Source organism: Rhinocladiella mackenziei (genome assembly GCF_000835555.1).
Source record: "Rhinocladiella mackenziei CBS 650.93 unplaced genomic scaffold supercont1.1, whole genome shotgun sequence".
Classification (NCBI taxonomy): domain Eukaryota; kingdom Fungi; phylum Ascomycota; class Eurotiomycetes; order Chaetothyriales; family Herpotrichiellaceae; genus Rhinocladiella; species Rhinocladiella mackenziei.
Genome location: NW_013550604.1, coordinates 5064910 through 5085748, shown reverse-complemented (window position 1 = coordinate 5085748; position 20839 = coordinate 5064910). Strand labels below are relative to the sequence as shown.

General features: G+C 48.6%; 6 protein-coding genes across 6 annotated transcripts in view; 3 read left to right on the top strand and 3 right to left on the bottom strand.

The window, feature by feature from the left end:
- Positions 1-62: 62 nt before the first annotated feature.
- Z518_01791 (uncharacterized protein) lies at positions 63-1211 on the bottom strand (the record flags this gene model as incomplete). The annotated part of the gene is made up of 1 exon (XM_013422389.1): positions 63-1211. One exon carries the CDS (start codon positions 1209-1211, stop codon positions 63-65), a length of 1149 nt encoding a protein of 382 aa, XP_013277843.1.
- A 478-nt stretch (positions 1212-1689) lies between these two features.
- Z518_01790 (uncharacterized protein) lies at positions 1690-2079 on the top strand (the record flags this gene model as incomplete). Its single annotated transcript, XM_013422388.1, has 1 exon — positions 1690-2079. One exon carries the CDS (start codon positions 1690-1692, stop codon positions 2077-2079), a length of 390 nt encoding a protein of 129 aa, XP_013277842.1.
- A 617-nt stretch (positions 2080-2696) lies between these two features.
- On the bottom strand, positions 2697-6089 carry Z518_01789 (uncharacterized protein; the record flags this gene model as incomplete). Its single annotated transcript, XM_013422387.1, has 7 exons — positions 2697-4021; positions 4072-4549; positions 4603-4931; positions 4981-5286; positions 5356-5533; positions 5587-5881; positions 5956-6089. The coding sequence occupies 7 exons, from the start codon at positions 6087-6089 to the stop codon at positions 2697-2699; spliced, it is 3045 nt and encodes a 1014-aa protein (XP_013277841.1).
- Positions 6090-6714: 625 nt separating this feature from the next.
- On the top strand, positions 6715-8528 carry Z518_01788 (uncharacterized protein; the record flags this gene model as incomplete). Its single annotated transcript, XM_013422386.1, has 2 exons — positions 6715-8127; positions 8190-8528. 2 exons carry the CDS (start codon positions 6715-6717, stop codon positions 8526-8528), a joined length of 1752 nt encoding a protein of 583 aa, XP_013277840.1.
- Positions 8529-11909: 3381 nt separating this feature from the next.
- Positions 11910-14396, bottom strand: Z518_01787 (uncharacterized protein; the record flags this gene model as incomplete). Its single annotated transcript, XM_013422385.1, has 6 exons — positions 11910-12813; positions 12859-13082; positions 13131-13218; positions 13257-13977; positions 14028-14066; positions 14117-14396. The coding sequence occupies 6 exons, from the start codon at positions 14394-14396 to the stop codon at positions 11910-11912; spliced, it is 2256 nt and encodes a 751-aa protein (XP_013277839.1).
- Positions 14397-19063: 4667 nt separating this feature from the next.
- The window catches only part of Z518_01786 (uncharacterized protein), a gene marked incomplete at both ends in the record, with an annotated part of 3440 nt that continues 1664 nt past the window's right edge, over positions 19064-20839 (top strand). Inside the window, one exon of the mRNA XM_013422384.1 lies at positions 19064-20710. Within this exon, the coding sequence (XP_013277838.1) occupies positions 19064-20710 (1647 nt within the window). The remainder of the gene's footprint in view (positions 20711-20839) is intronic.

The following is a 20839-nucleotide window of genomic DNA, read 5'->3' as shown; positions in this document are numbered from 1 at the left end:
GCGATCTTATCAGTCGAGGGCGATGAATTTTGGCCACGCCCTGATCCTCCTGTGAATGTCTCTCATCTATTCGCTCTCTCACCGATGATTTCGCGGATCGCTTTGACAATCGGCGCAAAGGTCCTTTCAGGTTCCAGGATGGCCGGGGTCTCCATGTTGTTATGGCAAAGAGCCACCGCAATACCATCACGGAAATCAGCCCAAGCGACGGTTCCTCCAGCTCCAGGACTGTAGACGATATCGCGGTGATCACCGACAAGGGGGTCAGATTGTCCCACCTCACCGCCGAGCCAGAATCCGCTGGCGCCGAACCACACAGGAATAGGAAGGATCTTGTCCGGATCATGAGCGTTTTCTCTCGGCTTTCCCAGGCCTTTAACTCTATCGTTTGACAAGAGGCGTACCCCATCAAGTTCGCCTCCGTTGGCGATGAGAGCGAAGATTCGAGCTACCGCTGAGGCAGTGGCAATGGCCCCAGCCCCGGGATCCACACACTGCCGAATAATCGGACGGTTGTGGATGTCGGCACCCGGGAACACGGACATGGGGCAGATACCGTGATGGTCGACGATGGGGAAGGAGTTGCCTCCGTAAAGCGTCACCACATTAGACAGTGCCTCTGGAGGGACCCCGAGATGGAAATCGGTAATACCCAACGGCTGGCAGATCTCCTCTCCCACAAACTTTTCAAATCGCCGCTTCTTCGGGTCAGTTCGGCACACCACTTCCCCCAGGACCCAGCCCCAGACCAGGACGTGGTAAGCATTTGCGGTCCCAGGGGGAAAGACGGGAGTAAATTTGGCGATCCGATCGACCATCCAGTCCCAGTTGGCCATGAGCTCTGGTGTTACTCCAGCGGGCATCTGAGGGATTCCAGCCCGGTGGGAGAGCGCCTGTTCCACGGTGATGGATTCTTTTCCATTGGCGGCGAACTCGGGCCAGTATCGAGATATCGGGGCGTCGAGTTCCAGTAACCCACGGTCGGCTTGCATGTGCACCGCCAATGCCGTGACACCCTTGGTGACCGAAAATACAGGATACAAGGAGCGTTCATCTGCCCGGCGGCCGGTCTCTTTATCTGATATTCCGGCGAAGGCGTCAACTATGAGTTCTCCTTTGTGATATGCGGCGACAGCGACAGCGGTCTCGCCTAGTTCAAGGCTTCTTGCGAGGGCCGCTTCGATTCGAGGGTCATCTATGTGGCTCGCCATAACTATTCGAGAAAGAGTAGAGCATAAGGAAGGGAAGAGAACGCGACAGTAACTGGGTCTGGAGTGGGATGGAGGAGATTGATCCTCTCTGTGTTTGCGCGTCCCAGAGGTTGACTTAGAAAGTCATGCCTTCTTGATTTATGAGCGCGAGTACGAATTTGCACGTTAGGTACTCTTCATGTCAAAGTAACTGACTGTACGTAACTTTCACTTTCTGGGGAAAGCCTTGCCCCTGACTGACTTAGTCTGCTTGACGTCAGGCAGAATTCGTGGAGACATGCCTTTCCCAAAGCCACCATTCGGGCGATGCAGTATCGATTCGAGGCTATTTCGCACTGTTCCGTATAAAATTCAAAGTGGGTCGGCTCCATCAGCAACTTCCCTGTGTCGGGGCCTTCTTATTACCCCCCAAAATACTGTCTCTCAGCCGTGTGATTTCTCTACAGTCCCGCCGTCAACCCAAGCGAAGACCATAAACATGACCTGCAGAGTTCTTATTCTCGTCTACCGTAAGCCTGGAATGACCCCAGAAGACTTCAAACGTCACTACGAGACCGTCCACATTCCACTAGTGCGAGAGATCGCGGGCCCGACCTTCCCACTTAGTCACGTCCGGCGATATATTCGGCGCACAAAACAACCAGATGGCACATACTCCGCTGCCTTACTCAGTGGTGTTCAAGGAGATTTCGGCTTTGACGCTGTCTCCGAGTTGACGTATGAAGACGAAGTTGCTTTCCGGGAGAGTTTTGCCGCGATGAACGCTCCCGAAGCCGCAAAGCGCATCTCGGAGGATTGTGCCATGTTCATGGACCAGTCTAAGGCGCCAGTTGTGTTACTAGAAGATTGTGTCGAAACATGCCGTTAGAAAGGCGTGTCAGGGTTATCGATCAATGTGTACGGCGGGAGCCCTGTCAAGCGTGTAAGAGGATAGATGGAAGAAGGCCCAGAGGAATGCCAGAAGGGAGATAAGCCACTCAAATTCCGATGTTGGCTCCCTAGGCTGGTGGAGAGACGAAAGTAGCTTGTTTCGCCAACATAGAAGACCGCTCAATGCGAATGGAGATTGAGCCGTGAGGACGACCCCGGCGAAGGTGATTGGAAGATCTCAGAGCCACGCGCTGGGACCGATAGTGAGGGATTCAGACAACAAAGTATGCGTGATTAGGGAAATTTTACTGGACTACTGCTAAAGACATTGTCAGCCTTCATGATGTCAGCAAGTCCAGTCCATATTTGCATTCAGGGCCGAGCCTGTGGGCTTCTAACCTAAATGGAACTTGACTCGGTCTTCTAGCCATCATGATTCTAAGGGGGTTTCCCGCTTATTTCGGCGCTCACTCTACCGAGGGTGGACCCCTCGGTGAAAGATTGCGCTGCATATTCCTGGAAGTAGGGTTGCATGGAGCGATAGCTCTTCTATACATGGCATTATGCAAAGAATGGAAGCAAGGCCATTAACCTGTAGGTTCGGAATCGTCGTTCCTAGAGCACCATTTCCACAATTGTTGTCCACTCTACTTCCACCGGTCCAAGGAGCCCGTACTCTTGGTTCGGGGTGGTTGCATACAACGGCTGGGCTTCACTGATTGGTGATCCAACGAACATGTGAGTGTTAGCCTCCGCTTTGACCTTATTGAAGAGTGTCGTCGTGATCTTAACCTCAAGTGTGTTCACCCTCTTGCCATCGGCTTTCGCGAGGTACGGCCCAATATTAACTACGGGGTTTGTGGGGTCAACAGGGGGCAGTTTGTGCCCGTTCAATGAGGCACGAAGAGTATGCTGGACTGGCGGGAATGAGAGAAATGCACCTAGCGAAGAGGATGAATTAGACTCAGGTGTTGCAAACGTTGTCGTGTAGATGCCAACGCCAGAGGTGCTGGCGTATTGGTGTCCAAGGGAGCTCCAGGGAACCAGAGAGATGTTGGATAAGTGCGAGGTAGTGATTTCAGTCCTTACTGAATAAAAGTCCTCTGGAGATGATGGGCCATGCCAGTCCTGGATCGTCAAGTCCCAGGTTCTGAGACTTGTGGCAGATGGGAGAGCCGGGTTGAAGGAAGACACCTTCCCCGTGCTGCTGGTAACGTTTGCTGGTCCTGCGAGTACAAGGGCTATATGTGTAGAGTCAACCGATCTCATCCACTTAACATTGACACTTTTCCGCACGATGGAATTGTTGTAGCTGCGGTCCTGGGTAAAGGAGATAATGCGGGTCTCGTTTGCTTTCAAGTCCAGATCCATGTATATCGTGTTGTTGGACGCGCGCTGGTACGATAGCAATGGCTCTTGCGTTCCGGTCCAAGCATCCAGAATGTACGGGGTCTTGGACGTTGCTACCGTGAGATTCGCCGTGCATGTCGTCGCAACCGATTGATCATTGTAAATGAACAGGTATTCCTTTTTGGCGGCGGGATCTGAACGCCAAACAGTATAGACAGGATTACTTGAGCAAGATAGTTGGGCCCGGGGCGCGATTCCTATTGACGAGAGTGCGTTCGCCAAGTCTCGGGCAGAGTCCAGCCGATGAACGTTGCCCGTCTTCGCCAAAATCTGTTCAATCAAAATTTGAGTATGTGCTTGTGCCTGAGCTGACGCGCCCAATGTTTGATTCGGGGGCGCTCCGATGAAGAATATTGGGAAGCCGGCTTCCGCAAACTTCAACACTTGCGCAGCAGCCGCGGTGGAGATGACAGTCTGGTTCGAGAATATCAATGCTTTGTATCCAGGGCCATCAGCCGCTAGCACCTGATTTTTAACTACTGCTTTGGAATCTAGCAGGTTGTCCGGTCCGAGATAGTCGTATGTGTAACCTAAGCGGATATTAGTTTGATAACTTAGCAGGCGTCCCTGTTCCACTCACCTAGCTTCTGAAGGGCGTCCGATTGGAATTGTGTAGCAGGGGTGTAAGGACTCTCGTACAAATAAAATGCTAGGTCTATCTTTGGGATCCCCTGTTGTAGCACGTATTGAGTGCGTCCGACATAGTCGAGAGTGTCCGATAAATGTTGCCAGCAAGGCTGTAGTCCACTCCAATTTTCGGTATATCGAAAGCCGAATGCCTGGTAGCCCGGCCATGTGGTATTGGGGTAGTTCCCAGTGTATGCCCCTCCGTGGATGACAATTTGAGTGATGCCGCCAGCCCATGATCTCTTGATATGGTACAATAGATCAGGGACCGTCTGAGAATATGAAGGCGTTAACACGGCACCGAGTTCTGATGATACCACATTGTTGCCGTGCAAATGTGCCGGACCAGAGAACTGGCGATATGAGTCAACCAAGTCTCCAAATCCGAGGGATTCCGTTTCTGGGGCGTCAAGCAGTGGGATATCGCTCAGCTGCACCACGTTAACATCACTGTCACATTTTGAACTGATGTCCTTGAACATACCATCTGAAGGGGTAAATTGTAAGCGGGTTGATCCGAATACTTGATGTCATTCGAGTGCGCCCATTGTTTAAAGTGCTCGATGTATTCTTGGTAGCCTTCGTTAAGGACGGTCCTGTAGTCGAGGTTGTGGACACTTATGCCATCGCTAGTATAGTTTCCATAGATGTACGTCTCCAAATAAGATGGAAATAACTGTCCCCACTGATTACCTGCAACATACAACAGTGGAAGATATTTCGTTAGTCTGTATCCTCGAGACCGCTCGAATCGACCGAGAAAGCCAGGAGTCCACCAGAGAGTCGCCATCATCTCCATGCTGTCCTCCCAGGCTGTCCATATGTCAATGCTTCATCAAGTATCGAGTGGGAACAGTCTCACCATAGTTGCCCACGTCTTTCAACAGCTCTTCCACCCCAGGATATGATAGAATTTGGTGGTCTAGAAAGTCCGTGGTAACCTGAGCTCCAGTAGAGGAGAAATGATCCACGACCCACGACCCATTCGATACGGTGTTTGTAGCGTTCACACCTCCTGCACATGATCTTTGATTGGTGTATGCTTCCCAGAAGCTAAAGATACGCCATGTAGCATTGTTGTTCGGCGGCATGAACGATAGGTTACCACCCACTACAGATTCTGTAAGGTCGACTACAGACTCCTCGTTGACAACATATGCTGGTAACACTAGGTCAGTTGCCCCAGATGTGGACGTAGTGACTAGTATTATGACTCAGTGCGCGGTTCTTCGGTGACTCAACAACATACCTTGATCGATCTCAAAGGCAATGACAGCTGTGAGATTGGGAGTCCCGAACTGCTCCAATGCGTGTTGAAATCCCAATCCAGACGCAAGGGTGGCTGGTATCTCTTTTGGAGGAGGAACAGGGCCATTAAATGCTTCTCCACCAGCAATTGAAACATTTCCCGCAAGCTAAAATGTTGGCGCCAGATTTGCGTAAGATGGAGGGACGAGGAGGGACATACAAGTTGCACAGCTAGCCCCCTGCTACCTGGCGCCGCTGGGGCGCCTTGTCCTTGACTCGCCCCCACGGCGAAGTCAAAAACAAGATTGTTGTCCTTGGCAGACTGAAGAGCACCTTTGAACGCCTTTGCGTATGCAGGTGTGCCATACCCATAGATACTCCAATCTGTTGGCGGCGAACCACTGGTCAGGCCGTAGAGATAAAACGGCAGGAACTCGAGGCCCCCCGCACCAACGGCAGAGAGGTTTGCAATGTCGTTCTGAACAACGGAGATAGGAACACTCGCGTCAGGAAACCTGAAATCGAATAAGCATTCAAAAGCATTCGAATGTCCACTTGTGGCATTCCAATCTGACAGAGCTTTTCTTACCAATAGCGGAACTTGGGACGGTACTCATTCGGGGGATCTTTAAAATCAGCAGAAGGTGATGCTTTCACGTTGATATGCAGGTGTAGCAAGGCTGTCAGAGCTACGAAGGCAGTCCAAGGCTGGCTAAGATGCATTGTGTGTGTCCCTCGTGCCGAATATGATGCTTTCCAAATGTTAGTCTCTTCCTGCGTCCAAGTTGTAGCGACGATCTGACGTGAGCCGTATTAGCTCTCTGAACTGATATAATATTAGAAGGTAGAATCACGATCGTACCGACTCGTCATAATCGGTAGATAACGACCCGACGTCCCCGCGTTTCTAATTCTTTAGACCTCCGCATCTGCTTAGCGAATACGCGTATTAAGTTACGTTAAATCCCGGAGCATCATTGCCTGGAACTCTGCTACCAATCCCCCAAGTCCATGCTTGTTCCCGTGCCAAAGCAGCCGATGTCGGGCTAGATGGGTTAGTTTGAGCCGCAAATTAAACAAAAGATATCAACAATCATAATCAATCAATATACGAACGCTTGAGAAGACGTAAGTAGTCTCCCGTGCTTCCCGCAGCCATGGCTGAGGCCAGCCTGGCTGAGTCAGTTCACCTCGGCATGTGGACTCTCATTTTTCGAGCCGGACCCACCATTTCTGAGCCTTTAGTTGGCCCCTTGTGTGCATTGCATCCCCCAAATAGGTCTCGTTGCTTAGGTACTTCTAGGCGGCTGTGAAGATTCATCTTTTCACGAGAGTCACCGTGGCCAACATGGTATTTATCGCTCCTCCCTGGGTCCCCGAGCTCCCCGCGGTTCCGGATACTGTCCCTATACCAGAGTTTCTCTTCGAAGAGAAACATGGCCGAGCTCCTCTCGCCACATCTCTGGACCCTTATGTCGATGGCCTGAGCGGCAGGAGAATCACTCCTCAAGAACAAAAGCAAAGAGTCACGTACCTCGCGCGATCGCTGGCAAAAGAACTCGGTTGGGAGGTCAACCAGGGTGCTGAACTCTCCAAAGTAGCCGCTGTGTTCGCTCTGAACACAATCGATGTCCCCACGATAAACTGGGCAATTCATCGACTCAATGGCGTCTCATCGCCAGTAAACGCTATCTACAATGCGACAGAACTAGCACATCAACTGGTCGGCGCCGGGGCGCAAGCTTTGTTTACCGTTTTGCCGCTCCTCGAAGTGGCGCTCAAGGGTGCCAAACAGGCTGGCATCCGAAGGTCTAAGATTTTTATTTGCGAGATGCCTGGCGACGATCCATCGACCTATCCTCCAGATCTGAAGACGGTATTCCAGCTCGTCGAAACGGGAAAGTCGCTCCCTGACCTTCCACCGATCAAATGGGAAAGTGGTCAAGGTGCTCATCAGATTGCTTTTCTCTGCTACAGCAGTGGGACGAGTGGCTTACCCAAAGGCGTCATGATTTCGCACCGCAACGTTATCGCTAATGTCATCCAAATTTCCACGTTCGAGTCAAAAATGCGCCATGCACTCGGTGGTTCTGACCATCGAGACGTTGCGCTGGGTCTCCTTCCACAGTCGCATATCTATGGACTCGTTGTCATTAGCCATGTCAGCATGTACCGCGGGGACTCGGTGGTTATTCTTCCGAGGTTCGATCTGACGCATTATCTTTCCAGCATCCAGAACTATGCAATCACCACGTTATATCTGGTCCCTCCAATTATCATCACCATGGTCAAAAACCAACAACTGTGCAGCACATACGACCTTTCCAGTGTGAAAATGATCTTCACTGGTGCCGCTCCTCTGGGGGAAGAAACCGCGAAGGAAATGAACAAACAGTACCCTTCTTGGGCGCTTCGTCAAGGCTACGGTACCACTGAGACTTGTACAGTGGTCACCAGCTCAATTCCCGACGATCTCTGGTTTGGCAGCTCGGGCAGTATTCTTCCCGGTTTCGTAGCAAGGATCATATCTCCCGAAGGTAGAGAGATTGTTGGACATGACGAGCCGGGAGAGCTACTCGTCAAAAGTCCAAGCATCACCTTGGGATATCTCAACAACGAGACCGCCACGCGTGAGACCTATGTCGAACTGCAGGATGGCCGGTACATGCGCACAGGCGACGAAGTCGTCGTTCGCAAAGCTCCGAGTGGAAATGAACATTTTTGGATTGTAGACCGTATCAAGGAATTGATAAAAGTAAAGGTAAGGTCATGGCGAAAGTTGGACACTTCGGAGGGTGCTGATGTGCACATTAAATTCTCTAGGGCCACCAAGTTGCACCGGCAGAGCTAGAAGCTTGCCTCCTCACTCACCCTGCCGTTGCTGACTGTGCAGTGATTCCCATCTCTGATGATGCTGCTGGCGAAGTGCCAAAGGCATACGTGGTCAAGGCCGTGGCAGCAAGTGACTCGGACCCAAAATTACGCCGAGACATTCAGGAGCACGTTGCAAAAGAGAAGGCTGACTATAAACGTCTAAGAGGAGGCATCGAATTCATTGACATCATTCCAAAGTCTCCAAGTGGGAAAATCCTGAGGCGGCTCCTCAGAGATAGGGAGCGCGCTAGAGCACAAGGCCAGGATCCTGCGACGGCAAAATTGTGACGGACGCTTTTATAAGCGTTGTCTGGAGATGGCTCATTTAGCTCCAGAATAACGGATTTACGGCTAATTGGCGCTTATTCTAATACATGACAGTCATCATCATCATCACCATCTGTAAACTCAGCCACCGACAGAGACTATGTGCAGAATATTAGGGCTAACAACTATACTATGTATAGAAGCTGAATGTGGAGGCCAACGGCCACATCGCGTATATAAACTTAGGTAGTCATAGGTTGCAAGAGGGCCATTCCTCACCCTATGGCAGCCCCTATTCTGTACACCCCCCTTGGCTAGTCAGTATTTAATGTCAAACTTTGTGTGCAACTTGAGATGAAGGAGCGCTCTGTTTTCTGTCTACTTGTCGAGGTCCTGAGACTCCTTTTATAGATACACGAATACTACATCGTTGCACAGAGCAACTATCTATAACGTCGTCGCCTATGGAGGCCTCTCGTCATCCAACACATTGCTACCCAAAGCACTATAAAGCACAAGACGAGAGACGAAGAACATGAAAGCAGTGCGAGGTTATCCCAGATACTTGTAGCCTTGTGGTGTAGTCATACCACAAGGCTCCCACTGTCAGGGCGGCCCCTGCCAAGACACTAGATCCTGCTCATCTCACCTTATCATCGCTTGACTCCTCAAGCGATCGAGTCGATATCATATAGGACTGTCAATTCCATCAATTCCCTATTAAATCACGCTCGCCCTTCCGTTCCTTGGCATTCCTGATAGTCGGACAACTCGAGTTCAACCAGGCCAATGTGTTGAAGATATAAACTCGAGTAGTCACCAGTTGCAAGAAGGCAAGGCTTCAGTCCTTTGCCATTCCTCACCCTATTCTTGTGCACACGTGATTCCTCTCTGTCATACCCTCTACACGTTACACGAGAAGTTTAAGTTACGTACCCTCCACAGTACTAAACTATATTTCCTTACGTCAATATATACACGATTTCACAACGACAAAAATAATTAACACCAAAAGCCCCCCTCCTCTAGTCCATCGTTGACGAACTGATAAATGGGGCGCCACAACCAATGAAAGCTTGAGCTAGACAAGTTCACCGATAGGAAGGTTTGAATCAGTGACCTCTCTCGGTATCACTTAGTTTAACATCAACAATCACTGGCTGGAGCATTACGTTTACCCATCTAGGGCACCTAGAAATCTAGGCCGGACAACCCTCTTGCCTTACCTATGATCGAACACTAGTAAGGTCCCTCAATTCTATTGGTTCGACTGAAACTTAGTGTGCCCACGAAGTTTCGTCCTGGATAGGTCAACCACGATTTGGTGTCAATTTTGAAGCAGTTTTTGGAAGAATAAATGATAAACCTTAATTTTTTTTGGCTTTTTTTTATTTTGGAACTACCCGGTTGCAGCTTGGCGTTATGCGGCGACGCCAAGACCGTCGTGCTAGCTGATCACGTGAGCATACGGCTTGGCAAAGTCATGTGACACATTATCTCGTGGAGATTCCTACCGCGTCGCCATCGGATCCAGTCTATGGACCATGTGGCCCCCCCGGAGGGGGCGCGCCCTTCCTACTCGACATAGTCCGTAGATTAAGTGAACCACCCTAACGGATCAAATATTTTCCGAACCACTGTCGTCGGATTAATTTTTTTCCGAAATACTCCGTGCCATTCTCGGATTAAATATTTTCCAGCGTCACCCTCATCGGATCCAATCCATGAACCATGTGCCTCCCGGGGGGCTCCCACTCGTGGTTCATGGATTGGATCCGATGGATCGTGGCGTTTCATCAGATCCAATCTGTGAACCACCTAGACAGGCTCTACTAATCGCACTCGAGATGCTTCGTAACCGAGCGTGAACGACAAGCCTCGACGCCGAGATGGTCCATAGATTGGATCCGATGGGTCGTGGTATTTCATCAGATCCAGTCTGTGAACCACCCAGAGAAGCTCTACTAATCACACTCGATGCTTCGTAACCGAGCGGAACGGACAAGCCTCAACGTCGACATGATCCATGGATTGGATCCGATGACGGCGGCCTTTCATCGGATCCAATCTGTTGTCAAACTTCTTGTGCAACTTGAGATGAAGGAGCGCTCTGTTCTCAATCTACTTGTCGAGGTCTTGAGGCTTCTTTTATAAACATGCGAATACTACATCGTTGCACAGAGCAACCATCTGTAACGTCGTCGTCTATGGAACCTCTCGTCTGACATTCTCGAATTGAAACACTAGGGCAGGCAAGATGTAATGGGAATGATTTGTTGTAGACTTCATCATACGGACACTTACTATTGAACGTGACGCAGTCGATGATTAAGCTCTTTCTCGAGATATTCACTAGGCCTTCGCCAATAAGCAGTATCTTCCCGTCGATACATTTCTCGTCGTTGTTGCTGTTGTGATATGAGCGTTGACTGACAAATAGATCATGGAAACATTCCGGTACTTTGAAATCAGATAAATGTTCGTACGGGAAGATTTGAAGTATATATATCTCTTCCTTGTCCTCATTGATAGAACCGGAATACACATGCTTCTACTGCCTGAAACTTTCAACAGTTGCCACTCCATTTGCTCTCGCTCTATCAATTCGTGATAATGCCGTCTCACCGTCGACCGCCTATTGCTCTCGTAAACGAATTAGCTCCTAAAATAGCTCGCTTTCGAATAGATGAAGAAGACGCAGCTCCGGTTGCACTACATAAAGTATATATCGATCACACCATAATTCGGGGGTGAGTTGCTATTATAAGAAATGTCCAGACTGTGCCTGCTCCATCCCCTGTATGGCAGCTTGCTGTGGCCTACGGCTACGCAGATAGATATATTGCTGCCTAGAGTAATATCTGTGTATTTAAGCTACTCATTCATCCGTAGATAGTCTCAAGTAGGCAAGGTCCATGCACTTCTACATTCCATTCTCTCAACAGTTGCCAACCGTCACTAGGGTGATGCTTAATGTACGACGTTGGTAATGGATTCGGAAGAGGAGTATGAGTTTGGAATTGCTCGTAGTATGCATGCAATCTCTTATTAAGCACGAGCTTGATCTCGAGCCGCCGTAACGGTGTAGTAGCTGTGTCGAAAGAGCATTCGATATAGCTTGTTATTCTATTCTTTGCGTTCGAATCGACCGTCCTTCGACTCCCACAAACATGAAAACAAAACATTAATGCTCTTCACCGTGAGTCGATAGCTATACGCGAGCTGAGGCGGCTCGAAATCCTTTAAGGGATAACCACGAAAGCGATGCCTGTGACCTTCTGATCATCTGGGATACGGATTTCTCTATCTTTCGCTTATGAGATCTATTACTCGTACAGTTCCCTACATCCTTCGCTTCTCCCATCTACTACGATAAACTTGACCAATAACGTCCAGCATCCGCTAGCGCGCCCTCGATCGCCTTGTCCTAGATTGCCTTGCCTTAGACCGCGTTACGCGTCCACTTCTTTGGTCTTCGACTTCTTCTTCGGCTTTCTCCTCTTCTTCCTCTTGATCGTCTTTCTTTTTATTGTCTCCTTCCATTTCACCGCCTCCTTTCTTTTCTTTGGATTTCTCTGCTCTTTGGTACCTAATCCAGATATCTGTGCTAACCTCCGAGAAAGGAATATAACGCTCTTGGTGTCTAGGCCACGGTGAATCGGGCGGGTGTGGTATGACGTTGGGTTTCTTTGGAGTGATCCAGAGGAATTCTAATTCAATGTCAAACGTCAATAGTTGTTGCTCCGCCCACTGACGGTATTCATCCAAGAATCCCAGATAAGAATTCGAGTGGTTTTTTGCCGCCGTGATCCGGAGGGGGAAGAGAAGTAATATCGGCTTTTTCCTTCTAGCGGTTCTTTGGGGGTCCTTAATAAAGGCAATCATTCCATCCATCGTCTTGTAATTGGTCTGTCGAGGGCGATAAAGTACCGGCATATCGCGGATATCGGACTGAATACTGGGTTGAGTCTGAAAGAAGCTTAACTCCATACCTTTGCTACCCCACTCACCAACCCTCAAACCTTGTGACCGGATGGATGCGAGGATGGCGTGTTCGATTGCATACTCGACAACAGATCGATTGTGGATAAAGTTGGGCAATGAATTCAGAAAGTTGATGTCGATAAAAGTAACACCCAACTCGAGAAGCTTATTTGTTATCGCGTCACGAACTAAACCACAGGTATACTGTCCAATGTCGTTCTTATCGTGATAAAAGTATCGATGGTCGATCAGTTCGAGGAATTGCCTCCATTCATCTGGTACAGGCTCGTGACGGACGCAAGCTCTCACGTAGTTGCAATACCTGAAAAGTCAGAAATATCCTAAGCATCCAATCAGTCGAACATACCACTCCCAAATAGTATCCGTAGCAGTAGACTTAACTAGCTGCGTAAACCCCACAGAATTGCCATAGATTTGGCGCAATTCGGTGGTCGTCAAATTAATCTTCCCATTCTTCACGCATTGCTTCAAGAGCAGTGGGATGCAGCCTGTAAAGTCTTCAACCTCGTTCCGGGAATACCCTCTCATATCAATATCTTCATGCTGCTTCCACCACTGCTCCATTTCCGTCTAAGTAAGTTAGAAACATTGTTGTGACACGAATTTAATACCACTTACTCTGGTGAAACCGCCATAAACAGTTATAACTTTGTTCGGGCCCTCATGCTGGAACTCTTGAAGATCGGTCGTGGAATTTGCAGAGGAACTAAAGATTCCTTTATGGAAAGAAGTGAAACTGATTACCCATGCGCGTATCCTTTCGGCCCTCTCCTTCTTCGCAACGCGATTCGACTTAATGCATTCATCTGACCAACGACAAATATAACGTCCTTTTTGTCCTTGAAGAATCGGCAAATCTGGTCTTCGGTGTTTAAGGCCATAATCTTCTTCTGGGTAGTGAAATCGTCGACCCAGGCGAGCAGCATTGCTGCTACAACGTAAGGAATAGGGCTTTCGAGTAGGCATCGGCAATCCGGTAGATAGACGACCCGTTCATTTTGAGCAATGAAGTAGCAGACGAGGGCGGCTAGAAGGTGAGACTTCCCAAAGCCCTGGGTTCCATAGAGCCAGAATCTTCGGTAATCGTCATCCTCTCGCACTTTTTTTACCTCGTGGAGGAACTCTTTAAATATCGTTCTCCCCATATATAACCACTTTCCTTTAGCTATATCGGGCTCATTGAATCGTTTTGGTATAGTATCGATAAATGGGAAATCGAGTGTATGAATTAATGTAGGATCGGAAAGTTTATCGACAGCTCCAGGAAGAGGGTTGACGGGATCAGAATGCTGGTTAGGAGAGTCGTTCATCTGAGTAATCATATCCTTAATGGCCTTTCTTCGCCTATTCGCTTCAGTGGCTAATTGTGTTAGTATGTCTTTATCTTCCTCTTCATCTTCCTCTTTATATTTTTGACGTCTTTTTGGTGAAATGGGCAGCTCTTCAGATAAATCTGTTTCGTCCCCTGTAACGACATTAGCTAGCTGTCGTATAGTACATTAAAGGCGTAATTACCTTTCCTCTTTCGATCGGCTGTCTGTTTCCGTTGATCCTCTTGACTCTGTTAGCTAGCGTCTAAGTTGCATCTAACACTCTAATCTTACTCTGTTTACTGACTTTTCTTGCAAGAAATGCGAGAGAGCTGTAGACCCCAGGGGGTAGACGAGTTTCTGTGAAAAGGTCTAGATCCTCAGCATAATCCAAGAAGGCAGAGCCACTAATTTTTGCCGCTTTGAATGTCAAAACGTCCTTGTCATCGCGGAAAATGTTTGGTTGTGTTCGCCGAATCCATTCGAGCAATTGTTCATCGTTCCAACTTTCCATCTCTTGGATTGTAGGGATTCTCTTCTGGTCTTGCTCAACTTCCTGATCAGAAGCGTTCATTATGATCGACGCGAAGAAGGGTTAAGCGAAGGAGACGGAATAATGTGACGACTCGCACGTAGATTGTGAAGAGTTCAAACTCGCCTGAGCGCACACGGGTCGGAGAAGTTGGAGGCAAGGATCTTCGATCTGATTATGAGGGTAGAGGAAGCAACAAGTGTGGTATACAAGGCAGAGAACTTGTCGTTGGCAACGAAGATAATAAATAGACAATATGAGGAGAAGATTTCTAAGTGAAAAGGTTAAGGGTGCAAATTGCCTCAGGTGCGACTATTGTGTGTTAGCGTAGTCCAGACTGTACTCCAGGCTCCACCTCTGTATAGCAGCCTGCTGTCGCCTACGGTGACGCAGACAGACATGTCTGCCTAGATATGTATTTCTCATCCTCAGATAGTCTCGAGAGGGCAAAACCTCCATAGCCCAATGCGCATACACTCCTACATTGATTGAATCCTCGGCCCCGAACCCTCACATGACCCATGGATTGGATCCGATGGCCGGGGGGTCTTTCATCGGATCCAGTCTGTGGACGACCTACACAGGCTCTACTAATCATATTCGAGATGGTTCGTAACCGAACGTGAACGGACGAGCCTCGACGTCAATATGATCCATGGATTGGATCCGATGGGCTATGGGATTTCATCGGATCTAATCCGTGGATCACCTAGGCAGGATCTATTAACCACACTCGAGATGGCTCGTATGGAACGTTAACGGACGAGCCTCGATATCGATATATTCCATAGATCGGATCTGTCACACTTCGTGTGCAACTTGAGGGGAAGGAGTGCTCTGTTCTCTATCTACTTGTCGAGTTGCTGAGGGTTCCTTTATAGACATGGGAACGCCTCTGTAACAACGATACCAACGAAGGGTAAGGATCTGTCACTAGGGGTGTAGGGAGAGGGATCATAAATCGTTGCGAGTGCACAAGGTAGGATATAGAACAGTAATATACTGAAACCTGTCTGTCTATCTAGGGTTTCGAAGGTGTCGAACAAGAATGGCTGAACAGCAGCAAGTGTCCCTTTATTGAAAAAGGGGTTGTTACCTCTGTGCAGGATTTAGGGGTAGAAATAGGAGAAGAAAAGGGGTCAACTTAACGTGTATATAAACCTACAACCTGGCGGGACCAGTTGCGAAGTAGACAGAGCATTCAATACATCACAAGTTGTTGACAGAAGGTTCATCTTATACCCTTCGATCCTTTGCCCATTTGCGGTGCCCAGCGCCCTTTACGTCTTTCTGCTACTTCCATGATGGCTCGGGATTCTATTCGATGGCTGGAAACTTCTGTTCGACGTGATATGTCGAGGTGCTACACTGGGGTTAATATTCACTAGCTCATACCCCGCGCTCGAGGCTCTCGCATATGCATTCCGTACAGGAAATATGATATTCGGGTCTATTCAGGACAACCAATATCACAGGAGTTGGAGTGGTGCTGGACTAGGTACGTGACAGATTCTGTTATGACGGACAAGGGGGGAGTTGTAGGACTCTGGGACCACCAAGGGTGGACGAGGTGTTCGAGGCATATGGACGACCTGTGATGATGCAGTTAAGCGTGGCTACAAGAATGGTGTTGTTGGATAGAGACGAGAGGTTACCATAGGCGACGACGTTTTAGATGGTTGCTCTGTGTTGAAGATGCAAGCATCCAATGGCGCTGAATGGTTGCCAGCACCCCTTTTCCTAAGGAAAAGGGGTAGAATAGGGGCAACCAAACGTGTATATGTTCCAGCAAGCTGGCAGACCAAGTTGTAGAACAACAAGAAAGATAATCGCTCATAACTTCACTCTGTGCAACGATATAGCATTCGTGTAGATAGAAAACAGAGCGCTACTTCATCTCAAGTTGCACAAAAAGTTTGACACGTATCCCCAGCCATCGTGGAAGTGGCAGGAAGACAGAAAGGTGGCTGCACGCCGAAAATAGGCAAGGAGATGAAAGGATTGAAAGGTATAAGAAGAGCCTTCGAACCGCTAGATAGACAGATTTCGGTACATTGCCATTCCATACCCTATTACCTTGTGAACTCGCGACGATTTGTGATTCCTCTCCTTACACCCTCGTGACAGACCCTTACCCTTCGTTGGTATCGTCGTTACATTCAACTTCTCCGGACGCTGATCGAATTTTAAGCTCCGTCGTAAAGGGCGAACTTGTTGACATTGTCCAGACTGTACTCATGCCTGTGCTGTAGCCTGCGACTGCCTACAGCTGCCTGCGGCAGCCTAGACGAGTAACTGTGTATTTAAAGTCGTTCATTATCCGTAGATAGTCAGATAGACAAGTCTCCATAGCCCAATGCGCATGCACTCCTGCATCCATGAAATATATAGAGACACCATTATTGGAGGTATCATTCGGTCAACGATTAGTTGTTAACCTTGGATCCAAGTTTACCACGACCGTGGGAATTGGTTGGGGGTGGCCTTAGTCATAATCCCGTCGCCCTTACGAAGGCGTACACCAAGCTTCGTTGTAATTTCGCTTTGCAAGGGTCGACCAAGAAGTCATTTGGTGTGCGTATCGACTATCGTGTTTCTCGAGAGCTGTTGAACAAATAGTGACCTATCGTTCATGGCAAACCAACTCATTTTGTAACATTTACCTCTTGGCATACAACACCATTGACAGGCAACAGCGCCGGCGTACACATCGTAGATAGATATATAGATGGGCTCTATCCTGCACTTATTTGGAGAGCGAGACCACTCTTTCAATTCATATTCTCCTGGGCATACTCAGTTTGACAGGTCTATAGAGTGGATTTGCGGTCTAGATTAGACAAGACGAATTCATCGAGGAGATTAACTTTCTGTCGAGTGGGATGCTCCCCTCGCCACATGGTCCACAGATTAGATCCGATGACGGTGATCCATAGACTGGATCCGATTCATGAATCATCTCGATATCGAGGCTCGTCCGTTAATGTCAAATTTCTTGTGCAACTTGAATTGAAGGAGTGCTCTGTTCTATCTAATTAAGGTTCTATATCATACGTTCGTATAGGGAACAATTGTCGCCATCTTTCGGCGCGCCCGTACTCAGCGTATAGATAAAGTCCCTGTCTAGCTGAACATTCATCGCCACGCTGAAAATGTTGCCACATATTATCTCACAGTTCGACAGTTAACGCTCCGTTACGAACCATCTCGAGTATGATCAGTAGGGCTTGTCTAGGTGTTTCACGGATTGGATCCGATGAAATACCACGGCCCATCGGATCCAATCCATGGACCCACCAAAAAGAAGGCGGGCTTGGAGCCAATCACGTAAGCCCATGGCTTGGTGATGTCACGTGATCAAATGGGCAACTCGCCCTGTTGCACCGCCATCGGATCCAGTCTGTGGACCATATGCCGGGGGACCCTGTTCGATAAATGTTGTGTCACGGGACCACATGCCAAGGATTACATAATCAGAGGTTCTTCAGCACTTCCTGCGTAGCATCCCATCTTGACTTCCTTCGTGCTACGTCTTGTATCTAGAACTCGATGCTAGCTAGACTACATTGATTGTATCCTTGACCCCGAACCCTCACATGTTGATATCGACATGATCCACCCATCGGATCCAGTCTATGGACCACCTAGAGAAGCTCTATTGATCCATGGTTCGTAGATTATATCCGATGAAACACCCTGCCATCGGATCCAATCCGTGGACCATGTAGCCGGCTAGGAGTCGATATCGGGAGTGTCGGACAATAGCATTGAACGAATGCTATTTTGCAACACTCGCTCAATACTCCGTAGACTGTATCACCATTAACAGGCAGCGATGGTGACGTACGCTCGTTAGATAGATATATAGATGGGCTCTATCCTACATTCATGAGGAGAGCCAGAGCACTCTTTCAATCCACGAAGTTCAACAGAGAGGTGTTACTTCTGTACGCCAGCTACTATACTCCAACAGAGCGCTATAAGCACTGCCTAAAAGACATAATTTTGATAGATCTTGTGTAGAAATACTTAGCTAATGACTAAATGTCTTTCCAGCTCTCAAATCGCTCATATACACGCTTGCAGAATGGTGGTAAAATAAGTGCTATTCTGGCGTAATGGTCCACCCTTTCAAAAGTGGTACGTCGTACCATTTACCGTATGAAACGCAACCCTTTTCCCACAACCTTTTTTTACCCAACAACGTCGTGGAAAAACTCGAAGTTTTAAAGGCTATCCAGTAGCTACATTCTCAGAACACTCGTTGTTAAGATTTTGGCGATTTAATGTTCCGAAAAGAGTGTACAGAATAACAAGGAATCTCTTGGCACGTGATCCTTGGCATGAGGTCCCGTGACAGAAATCCATTTCGGCATTTGTTGTCTAGGCAACGGCAACTTTGGACATCAATCAAACGCGCCACTGCCGATAACATGTCTCACTAGTCTGGCACCATACAAAAGGCACACCACACCCCCCAACTGCGGCCATAGGTAAGGCTCGAACTTTTGAATTGCAAAAGTCAAATGCTAAATATGGCGTCCAGACAGAACTCCAACCAACTTCGCATCGAGATCTCGATACCTCATTCAAAACGCCACCGAACGCGTGCAATACATTCCCTTGAAGCCTCTCCAGAGAGCCTCTATCGAAGAGGAGGGTTACCACCCGACGGGAATATAGCCTCGCCAGAGAACGAATCACCCGTCATGCCTATCTCCCAGACGCCTAAGAAGACAACAACCAAAAGCAGTGTCGCCAATGAGACACCCCAGAATGCAGTAAATTCTGTCCCCCACGACGATACTCAAATTCATCGCTTACCCGTTTTCATCTCTAGCCTTGGCTGCATGACACACGTGGAGGACACAAAGATCTCCATTTTTGAGAAGCTTCATAATAAGATGTCCAAGAACGCAAAGTTCACCGAAACCCAAATTAAGAGGGCAGAAGAGGCACTCAAGACATCCAACGAATGGAAGAAATGGCGGTCGGATATGGTCTCAAAGAGCTCGGGAATAATTTCTCAGAATATATTTTTCCGCATGCTTCAGAAAGCTCAAGAGGTCCTTCAAGCACAATCGACGGCAAAGACACGACAGGCTCAGAACGTCTTCATTAATATCGGAACAAGGGTGCCCAAGTCCGGGATTAGTAATGAGGAGTACGCGGAAGGCCTGAAGCTTTTCAAACCCGACTTAGCTAGTATTGCCATCGATGTCAACAAGGAAAATGTGAGGTTTTGCGATATGAAGACAACCTGGGAACTCAAGAAATCGGCCGATCAGACATATGCACAATCCGAAATACAACTCTCTCTTTTGAGATGCAACCAAGTGTTCCGAGACGACCCATTTCGTCACTTCATATACTCCATCTACGTCGCCGGCAGGACATTGCGTCTCTATCAACTGAACAGAGGGCAGGTGCTGTGTTATGAAAGTGGGCTTAATATCGAGCAGAATACATTGGGTTTTCTGCGCTTCGTCAACTGGCTCATGCTGGCCAGTGACGACGCCCAGGGCTTAGCAAAGGAACCTTCTGCAATCGGTCGAAGAGCCATCAGCTTCACTCCTGCCGGATGTAAGATACCATCGCCACTCGTGCGTGTGGGTGTCGACATGGTCACGACACGCGGCACTACGGTATGGGCTGTTAAAATGCAGAAACCGAAGCCCAAAAAGAAAAAATCAAGACAGTCACAGGCTAAAAAGGAGACAGAGAACTCACCTCCAGAAGATGACGGTCTTGCAGCGCTGAAAATGGCCTGGGTCTACGAGGCGCGCACGAGTGAAGCTGATATCCTTAGTGAACTTAGCGATATCGAGGAACTACCAAAGCTTTTTGAGTGGAAAGACGGACCTTTAACCACCGCGTTTGACGTTCTACCGGAGGCAAGACATTCCAGACAATATCTCAAAATGGGACCAAACTATCGGTATATGGAGGTGACACACAGTACATCCTCCGTCATGGCCAACCAGACCCGGAATAAAGAGGCTGAGAAGGGCTTGTTCATGCCGGAAGTGAACGAGACCGCTATCGAGTCAGCCGATGAGCCTTTATACGCGAGAAGACAGCGATGGTACCTGGAAGAGTACTGTGGCGTTTCTGTGGATACCACACCGCGTGGCCTTTCACAACATCAATACCCCAATCCTCGAGGTGTTACTGAACTTGAGCGTATAAAGGCTCTACGTTCTGCTGTACGTGCCATTCGGAAAATGTTTTGCAGGGATCGGCCCGTTATACATCGAGATATTTCTCCAGCGAATATTATGGTGACGTCGCCAGATATGCTGAACGGGGAGGGCGCCCCTCCACCCGGACGGCTGATTGACCTCGACATGGCTTGCGTATATGGAGACCCCCATTCCGGAGCTCCCTGGCGCACTGGCACTTACCTTTACATGGCGATCAACATTCTGATGGGGGAACACTCTCGGCACAACCCATGGCATGACATTGAGAGTGTCTTTTGGGTT